Genomic DNA, 10,043 nt, shown 5'->3' on the forward strand with positions numbered 1-10,043 from the left:
TGACTCCCTCATAAAATGCCTTTTTTGTCTTATAAATAGATGCGTTGTGTGACCAATTGTTCCACAACTCATATAATCATTTGGCTATCATGTTTAGTGTTCGTCACCGATACGGTAAGGTGATTTATGCGAGAGACAAACCTCAAATGCTGATGCTGTTTTGGAACATCACCACGTTTGATCAACTGAAGAGGGAGCTGGTTCGATGGTTAGATGGGAAAATACCAGAAGGGGAAAAAATCAGAAGTATTGATAGACTTAACAATATCTTTGGTTGGGTGCAAACGAAGACTGATAAGGATGCTAGGGAAATGATATTTGGTCGAGACGACATTAATTTGATTGTTGTAATCAGTTAGAATTATTTATGTTTTCAGATGTTTTGTACTGATGTTTGTTATGAAACTCGTTGTAACAAGAACTTAATGATATATAATGATTGAATGTTACAGAAATACAATGTTACAAAAAGCTTAAGATCTAGATGATGCTCCTCGATTGGGACAGTTGTTTTTGTTGTGTCCTGGTTGATGACAAATACTACATAATCTTATCATTTTATCTGTGGAATCCATCTCTATTCTGATACATGTGATGTTTGGCCTTCCTTTCTTCTTTCTACGCATCTCTTCATTGTGCCAAACAATATCTTCTTCACATGGAGGCCAGTAATCCTCCATTGGTAGTACTGAGAAGCTTTGAGTATATACATTCATGATGGTGTTGGCCTTGTACACATCAATTAAATGGTTGTAAGCGTCTTGACGAGTATAAGCGCATGTTGCAATGACATGGGAGCAAGGTATGCGGAAGGCCTGAAATTTTCCACAATCGCACCAACTTCTGTTTAGTCTAACAGCGTAGGCTAAATTTGGTCTCCCCTCGTTGTTGCCCATTGTTTCCTGGACGCTGAAATTTTGTCTATGACGGTCAAAGATTGTTACATCGTATGTCGTAGCTTTGATGCTCTCCTCTTTCATGATCTTCATGCAACACTCACTGAATACTTGTCCGGACATTAACACTGCACTCCATCTTTTACCTCTGGTTGCGAACATAGAAGCCAACCTATAATAGGTTGATCTTACCAAGGCGGTTATCGGTAAATTTCGAATTCCTTTGAAAACCTCGTTCATGCATTCCACAATGTTTGTTGTCATGTGGCCCCATCGACAACCACCGTCAAATTCTCTTGTCCACTACTCCACTAATATGTTATTTATCCATATCTCTGCATCTTCATTAGACAGTCTAATTTCATCACGATAATATTGAAATGACAGTTGAGTTAAAGCATACCCAACATTCACCACCTTCTTGCGAAGATTCTTATCTTTTATAACACGCATGAAGTTTTGTGCAATATGTCTGATACAGTACCGTCATGACCATGTCTTAACTGACGCAGAGGAGTGTCACAAGTGGAAGCACCGTCATGACCATGTCTTAACTGACGCAGTCATGCCAAATGAGGTAAAACCAAGTCGTACTTATATGGCTTGGTACAGATCGGTTGGTTTCAATTCATCGCCGAAGATATGTACCTCTACGACCCACGTCAGGCAAGTTACATACAAGAAGGATCAACATCTAACCCCCAACAACATTCTCAGCCCGGTGTTGAAGTGATTAATCTCGGCACCGAGGACGCCAAGAGAGAAATCAAGATAGGGGCTGCTTTGGGAGATGATGTGAAGAAAGGGCTGATTGAATTGCTGCAAGAATACGTTGACATCTTCGCCTGGTCTTATCAGGACATGCCCGGGCTAGACACAGACATCGTGGTAGACCGCTTGCCTCTCAAAGAAGGTTGTCCTTCGGTCAAGCAGAAGCTCAGAAGAACAAGACCAGAGATGGCTGTCAAGATAAAGGAAGAAGTACAAAAGCAGTTGGATGCAGGGTTTCTAGCAGTCACCAATTATCCGCCATGGGTTGCAAACATCGTCCCAGTACCTAAGAAGGATGGAAAGGTACGGATGTGTGTCGGCTACCGGGATCTGAACAGAGCTAGCCCTAAAGATGATTTCCCATTACCTCACATCGACGTTTTGGTGGATAATACAGCTCAGTTCTCGGTATTCTCCTTCATGGATGGCTTTTCTGGCTATAACCAAATCAAGATGGCACCAGAAGACATGGAAAAGACAACTTTCATAACCTCATGGGGCACCTTCTGCTACAAAGTGATGCCGTTTGGTCTGAAAAATGTCGGAGCAACATATCAACGAGCTATGGTAACTATGTTCCATGATATGATTCATCATGAAATCGAGGTTTATGTGGATGATATGATTACCAAATCTCAGATCGTGGTTGCCAGAACCACTATCACTTTCCCCAACAGCAGGTTTTCAGTGTCGTTCTCTCCCCAGTAAGAATCTCGGTATTTCGTCATTGCTAGAACACCGTGTGGCGGGTCATTTCCCCACAGAATTCTTTGCGTTGTGCATCTCCAATAGCCTTGCCAGAGTCCAGAAGATGGTGATCATTTCCCTAGTAGATCCCCTTGCCTCAGCTTGGCATTCTACCCAGCATTTCGCATCCCTGCATGTAGAATCATATTGCATTGCATCCTTCCAAATCGCGCAGCATTTCCATTTTCATGGAGCATTACGCCATTGAAAAATTCAAACATACGCATGTAAGCATAAAACATTCTCGGTATCCCAAGTGATAAGCTAGAAGTTGTTTCCAGTACTCAGACTGAAGATTGTTCATGACTTACCTTGGTTATCCCCAGCAAGTGTCATCGGCCCATGCGTCACCTATATTATCATTCCCTATTTCTGCCAATGTTGACAAGCATGAAGTTTTCCGGTATCCAGACCGAAGTGGCGTTCAGGCCAGTTTCCGGTATTTAGACCGAAGTGGCGTTCAGGCCAATTTCTGATATTCAGATCGAAGTGGCGTTCAGGCCAGTTTCCGGTATTTAGACCGAAGTGGCGTTCAGGCCAATTTCCGATATTCAGATCGAAGTGGCGTTCAGGCCAATTTCCGATATTCAGATCGAAGTGGCGTTCAGGCCAATTTCCGATATTCAGATCGAAGTGGCGTTCAGGCCAATTTCCGGTATCCAGACCGAAGTGGCATTCAGGCCAGTTTTCCGATATCCAGACCGAAGTGGCATTCAAGCCAGTGTTCCGATATTCAGATCGAAGTGGCATTCAGGCCAGTTTTCCCGATATTCAGATCGAAGTGGCATTCAGGCCAAGTCTTTCCGATGTTCAGATCGAAGAAGTTTCCGACGTTCAGGTCGATGCGACTTGTGGCATTCAGGCCAATTTTCCGATGTTCAGATCGAAGTCATTTCCAATATTCAGACTGATGAGCGGCATTCAGGCCATGGTTATTTCTGTGTTACAATTTATTTTGGTATCCAAGTTAACATTCTTTTTCGGTATTCAGACTGACTCTCACCGTACCAGACGGATTCTTATTTCAAGACCACCTCTTTGCCGATTCTGACAGACATTGTTACTTCACTTCACTTCAGTGCAAACTTTTGGGCTTTTATTGTATTCAATCCCTTGATACCTCGAAAGTACGAAAGCAGCTGCCATCTTCTTTCCGGGTCTCCAGTTGATTGAATAGGGGCAGCTGTAATACCCCAAAATTTACCCTTCATTTTTCCTGGAAGCATACGCTTTACACCTCATGCATGCATTCATTTTTAGGTCATTTAACATTAGATACATCGCATTTCATCATGTCAATCAGAATTAGATCCAAGAAACTTAAAAAAAAAAAAAACGAAAAAAAAAAGAAGTTAAAAATAAATAAATAAATAAAATTAATTAAATAAATAAATAAAACATAACAAATTTTTTTGGATTTGGATCTCCCTCATTTGAGCCCACTACCCACGAAAATCAGTCTATAAATACTGAAGTTTCAGTAGAGGAAAACACACTTGGAGTTACACTGGGAGATTCACTGGAGAAAGATTTTGAGAGAAGGAAACCTAGGAACTACTCTGCAGCGACCTTCAGGCAGCCCTGAGAAGTTCACTCCGCCTCACACAAACCCTAGTATTACTTTGCAGATCCAGCCGTACCATTCAATCTTAATCAATCTCTCAAATCAGGTTTGCCATATATCCATCATCTTTATGCCTTTAATTTGAATGCTCTAAATGTATGAGGTATTATGGGTGAATTTGATACCCTTTTGATGCATGTGTTTGACAAGAGGTTTAGGCCTCCTACCCTTGATTGCTTTTTGTGAATTTTGATGGAATTATTCATGTGGTTACATTTTGATTTAGGGGCAACTCTTGATTACCCTATTTTGTTTCTCTAACCTGTCTTTGTGTTGCCATGGCATTGTTTTCCCTGGATTTCACCTTGTTTGTCTAACCTTTCTGTTGAGTTTTCGTGAGGGCTCACATACTCTTGCAGGGATACCATCCGGAGGTTTATCCTGATTAATCGTATTGACTGATTTTCTTTGATGGTCTAGCTGGAGAGATCTCAGGGTTGCTAATCCTTTAATTGCTGTAACTTCGGATCTTTATCCGTGTGGTAATTTTTTCCTTTTCTCGTACTTTATCGCTTTCTTAGCTGGAAGACCTCGATAGGAGGCAATGTTTGAGCCCCTTGGTGGCATTTTACTTTGAGATACATGTTTTGTGTTTTGTATTCATATCCCCACATGTAGCGCGGTTCCTTCGTCAAGGACTGCCTGTTTGCCCTTGAGCATCCCAAACCCTAAAACCCAAAGCAACACGTTTACTCCTTCTACTACAGGCGAGTAAGTCTCCAAAGGTCGAGCATCCGATAGATTGCGTAGTGACGTCGTTCGTCCAAAACCCAATCCATAACCCCGTAGTTAGCCGAACTACGACTTGCTCTGATTCTCATTCCAGATGAGATACGTAGGCATAAGACGCGATGTCTTAGCGAGCACACATCCCTCAACCCATAGGTCAGCTGAGCTACGAAGACTCTGATTCTCATATTTAGATGAGATACGTATGCAGTGGATGCGACATCCGCGCGAGTCATTTCTCTTAACCTTTTTAGTAAATAAACACATTAGGTAAACCCACACCCTTTAGACGAAAACCACAAAAGTGGATCCCATAGAGTACTACGGATGCGTAGGGGTGCTAATACCTTCCCTTCGGATAACCGACTCCCGAACCCAAGATTTGGTTGCGAGACCCCGTCTTGTCCTTTCCTTTTTCAGGTTTACTTCGAGCGTTTCCTTTCCCTCCTTTGGGATGAATAACACATGGTGGCGACTCTCCTGTCTTTTTCTTTCGCCAGTTGTTTTTTCGCGCACTGTATTTTTCAGGTTGCGACACCCGGTTACTCACAACCCCCTATCCGTCAAACTTTTCGTTCCACAAACACACAAACATACAACCAAAACATGCCATTCACCCAACCCCAATACCAAGAACATACCCCATACCACCACCAACAAATTGACCATCAACCTGAGACCCAACATCGCTTCGCACCCACACCATCACCCTACCAAAGTCGCCTTAGCCAAAACACCAACCACTCCTCCTCCTACCGTAGCCAAGAAGCCCAAACATCACAAAACCAAAACATCCCACAAACCTATCTCTACCAAACACCCTAACAACCTTTCCAACCTTTCGTAGACGCATCATTCACACCCATGTCTCCCTTCAACCGTCCTGGTCGCCCATCCATGAGTCAACCACATCCCAACTTCTCTGGCATGGGTCATGAGCTCAGCTACAGCGGTACACCATCATTGCATACTAAAGACTATGTTGAGTTGGCTGAATACCTCAATGGACCTTCTCCTGTAGGAGGTAGTGACACTCCTGGCCCCCTCAAATGAACAAACACCGGTGCAGAATCGTCAACGTGGGTTAGGGTCAAGGGTTAGGGTAGCTAGGGGATGTGGGACCGGAGGTCGGTTAGGTGATCCCGGTCATCACCATTAGGTTTCTTTGTGTAAACTCCAAACTTTATTAATATCAAGTCGTATTATATCAAATTTATCTTTGTGCAAACTCCAAACATTAGGTTTCTTTGTGTAAACTCCATTTTTGCAAAATTCACATACACATGTTTTGACTAAAACCCTAAATTTGGGTCAACTTCCCAAGGACCTAACTCACTCATTTTTTATTATTTTGAGGTGGGACAAAGTGCATTGGAAAGTAGATGTCCACTTCAATTGTTATGTTGGACAAAGTTTCATAATTCTAAAAGAAACACATGTGATAATACAAAACATTATAGGTCACATAACAATTGAAATGAAATGTGAAAAAGTCCAACTTCAAGTGCCCATAACTTTCTCATAAAAAATCCAAATGATGCAAATTTTATGTCCAAATTCATTGTCTTGAAAAGATCTACAACTTTCATGTTGGAGGTTTTATCTTTTGAGGTTTTTTAAGGGAGTCTCCAATTGAATTGGCGCCTCCTCTTAAACCTTACACATAGGCGCCTCCTCTTAAACCTTACACATAGGCGCCAATTGGATTGGCTAGGGCACTTGTCCTAGCCAATCCAATTGGCGTCTCCATTCAAGTTTTAAGAGGAGTCGCCAATTCAATTGGAGACTCCTCCTAAAAGTGGGGTACTTTGAAATTTTTTCTGAAACATGAAGTATTTTGGGAATTTTTTTGAAAAATTGGGTTATCTCGGTCAAAAAAATCGAAAAATTTATTATTTTGAGATTTTTTTTTAAATGAATTATTTGAGTAAAAAAATTCATTATTTATAAATATCCGAAACTGTTATGGATAAAATGGCAGAAGGCTGGAGAATGGCCCGCGTGTGAATATTCATCGTCATCCAAAAAGGAAAGAGACAACCAACCGTTATTAACGCTGTCACCGTCCCTCACCCCACCACCACCACCACTTCCTCTTCCTTCCTTCCTTTATTTGCACTGCAGTAGCAGAACCATCTTCATTCAAATGCCAATGGCGACTACTCACTTCAACTTCCAAACTAACTTTCTCCCATCTTCCCCTTCTCCCACTCGCCGCCTTTCTGTACTCTCTCTATCTCCTCAAATCTCCTCCAGGACCAAGCTACTACCCTCCCCAACATTCTTCAAAGGACAAATCACTAAACAATTTCTCAAATTCAACTATGCTGCAACACCACCACCACCAACAAAACACCGCGTTATTCGCATGTCGTGGGACGGTTCACTCTCCTCCGTCAAATTAATCATCCAGGGTAAAAATATGGAGGTATTTCGTTTCCATTTTATTACTACTATTATAACTGCTAATTATCATTACTATCTTTGATTGAACCTATTTATATTAATAATGTAATATGTGTGAGTGAGTTCAGCTTAATGATGCGGTGAAGCAGCACATCGAGGACAAAGTGGGGAGAGCAGTTCAGAAGCACAGCTACCTTGTTAGGGAAGTTGATGTCAGGCTATCTACTCGCGGAGGAGGAGAATTTGGCCGAGGGCCGAGAACGCGCAGATGCGAGGTAGATCACTCTCTTGCATTCTCTCTTTTGCTTGTGATGTTGTAACTTGTTAACTAGGAATGATTTTGGGTCTTGAATTAAATTAGTTGATTTCTATGATTTGTGTTAACTAGGTGACTTTATTTACTAAGAGGCATGGGGTTGTGCGGGCCGAGGAACACGCTGAAACTACCTATGGGAGTATAGATTTGGTGTCCTCGATCATTCAGAGAAAGTTGAGAAAGATCAAGGAAAAAGAAACTGATCATGGTCGTCACATGAAGGGATCCAATAGGTTGAAATTCAGGGAGCCTATTTTGCCACTACTTTCGGAGGATGAAGAGGATGAAGTTGAAATTTCCCCACAGAAGGAGGATGAAGAACAACTTATTGAAGAGGTTGGTCGGTACCTTAGTATTTGATACTTGTCTTTGTCAACCAAGTTTTCATTCTTTCTATATTAATTTAGCATGCTTTTCATGTATTCATTGAAATATTAGGTTGTGGTAGATTCTAGAAATAGAACTGAAAATTATTCTGCAAACTGAATAGAAAAACTTCAATTTCTTGTCGGAAGAAGATTTGCTCCAGTGCTATCGGTTGATTGATGTATCATTACTTATCAGGAGAGTTCTGCTGTTCTTTTGTTAATTAATATATTTTTCTTACATTAGTTGTGAGTCTGTTTTATACAGGTTGTTCGAACAAAATACTTTGACATACCTCCCTTAACCGTGTTTGAAGCAATTGACCAGTTGGAAAATGTTCATCATGACTTCTATGCATTTCGAAATGAAGAAACTGGTGAGTAAATACTTCAGTTTTATCTGTTTTTCGTCTGGTCTTGTTTCTCACACCATTTTCTTGCCCTTCCTCTATATTTTGTTGATGTTATATTGGAACTAAATGAATGTATTTCCTTTGTTTTAGGGGAGATTAATATTATATACAAAAGAAAAGAAGGAGGTTATGGACTCATTATACCCAAAGGAGACGGTGAAGCAGATAAATTGGAGCCTATAGTGCTTGATCTAGCTAAAGAACCCTCTGTGCAAGAATGAAAGACCTTTCACGAGAAACTCATCATTTTGTAAGAACACAAGAGCTTGTACATGATTAGCGGAGCCTGCCAGAAGTTGCATAGGAAGTTTAAATAGAGACTCTGGTGTTTCGAGTGCAAAACAAGTTTTAAAGTATGACCCTGTGACTGTAAAATGAAAGGGACACACCATTGAGTGTGCTCGACGTAACTTCCACAATACATATTTTCTTCTAACGATGTCATCTGCTTTGTGTTTATTGCTTTTTTAGAATATATAGTAAATTTTTAAATCATTTTTCACTTCGTCCTTTATCTGTGTAGCAAAATTTATTCGGTGTTCTGTAGATTTGATTAGGTAAATATTGGCTGCCAAGAGAAATCCAAGTGATAGATATAAAATCAAGCAAGAATTTTCTTATTAGAAGTCTTGCTGAATTGTATCTGGTTTCACTGCTATAGCTTTCGGTCTTAAATGTAGACCTGAAAACTATCTGGTTTTACTGCTATAACTTTCAGTCTTAAATGTAGACCTGAAAATTAATTTATCTGGTTGTGATGCTTATAATTATGATCAACAAGAGAAATAAGCACAATGTTTTAGCTAAATAAGCACCATGCTGAAAATGATTTAATCCATAATATAGAGTGTGTTTGCTATCAAAATAAAAACTAGTGCCTTTATCAAATTATTGTTTTAAGAAACATATATAAAAATAAACAAAAGACCTATATATTTTAAATATTCTGATTGCAGCATTGTTAGTAAGAAATAAGGTATTTTGCACTAAAAGATTGCTACTTCTAACACACTATTGTTTTGATGGTCAGATTTGCAAATTTAACAATTGATTGTCTTAACATGTTTTTTTTAATATTCTTTTAAAGGAGTTATTTTATTTTAAATGATATTTTTTTATAATTTTTTTTAGCTTAATTGTGGATATTTTATTTTAATATAACTTTCACTTTTTTTTTACTTCTTGTCGAGATCTTAATTGTGGATATTTATCAAAATTGTAGAAGTTTTACCGTTTTTTAAATCTTAAAAATAATCGATTTTTTCGATAATTGAAGGAATACTACTCTTTTCACTAATTTTTCGTGGGTTTAAAGGCTCTGAGTATAATGAATAGAAAAACCCTTAAAATAGTGAACAAAACATCTCATGCTATCGTACTTATTATAATTCTATAATTTTTTTCATTATAAGATTTTACACTCTCAGTTAATCATAGTCGTTGGATGTTGAAACAAGTTTGACTTTTATTTTAAAACTCTATAAAATAATGCAAATGGGTGATGGTGATGAATCGATTGTGTAAAATATTTTACACTGACAGTGCATAATAATTAATCTCAATTTGATAACTAATAATTATTAAATAAATAAATAATCATTAATCAATTATTATTATTAATTATTAAATAAATAATCATAAAATAAATTAGACACGTATGTAAATCTGAAAACGGTTTCTCAAATTTAAAAACGGCTGGAAAATAAAATATAGAAAATTAATAATTAAATTAAATTTTGCACTAACTTACATTATTAGACACGCATGCAAATCTTA

General features: G+C 39.0%; 1 protein-coding gene across 1 annotated transcript; it reads left to right on the forward strand.

The window, feature by feature from the left end:
* Positions 1-6,724: 6,724 nt before the first annotated feature.
* LOC127081225 (ribosome-binding factor PSRP1, chloroplastic) lies at positions 6,725-8,762 on the forward strand. The gene is made up of 5 exons (XM_051021505.1): positions 6,725-7,195; positions 7,302-7,448; positions 7,562-7,825; positions 8,123-8,231; positions 8,358-8,762. Exons 1-5 carry the CDS (start codon positions 6,914-6,916, stop codon positions 8,486-8,488), a joined length of 933 nt encoding a protein of 310 aa, XP_050877462.1. The 5' UTR covers positions 6,725-6,913; the 3' UTR covers positions 8,489-8,762.
* Positions 8,763-10,043: the final 1,281 nt, after the last annotated feature.

Source organism: Lathyrus oleraceus, chromosome 5 (genome assembly GCF_024323335.1).
Source record: "Lathyrus oleraceus cultivar Zhongwan6 chromosome 5, CAAS_Psat_ZW6_1.0, whole genome shotgun sequence".
NCBI lineage: Eukaryota > Viridiplantae > Streptophyta > Magnoliopsida > Fabales > Fabaceae > Lathyrus > Lathyrus oleraceus.

Bases quoted from the DNA above. Each gene is read 5' to 3' on its own strand.
- LOC127081225 (XM_051021505.1), top strand. From the start codon at position 6,914: ATGCCAATGGCGACTACTCACTTCAACTTCCAAACTAACTTTCTCCCA. The intron at 7,449-7,561 runs GTAGATCACTCT...TGTGTTAACTAG, and splicing joins CGAGAACGCGCAGATGCGAG to GTGACTTTATTTACTAAGAG. The intron at 7,826-8,122 runs GTTGGTCGGTAC...TGTTTTATACAG, and splicing joins AAGAACAACTTATTGAAGAG to GTTGTTCGAACAAAATACTT.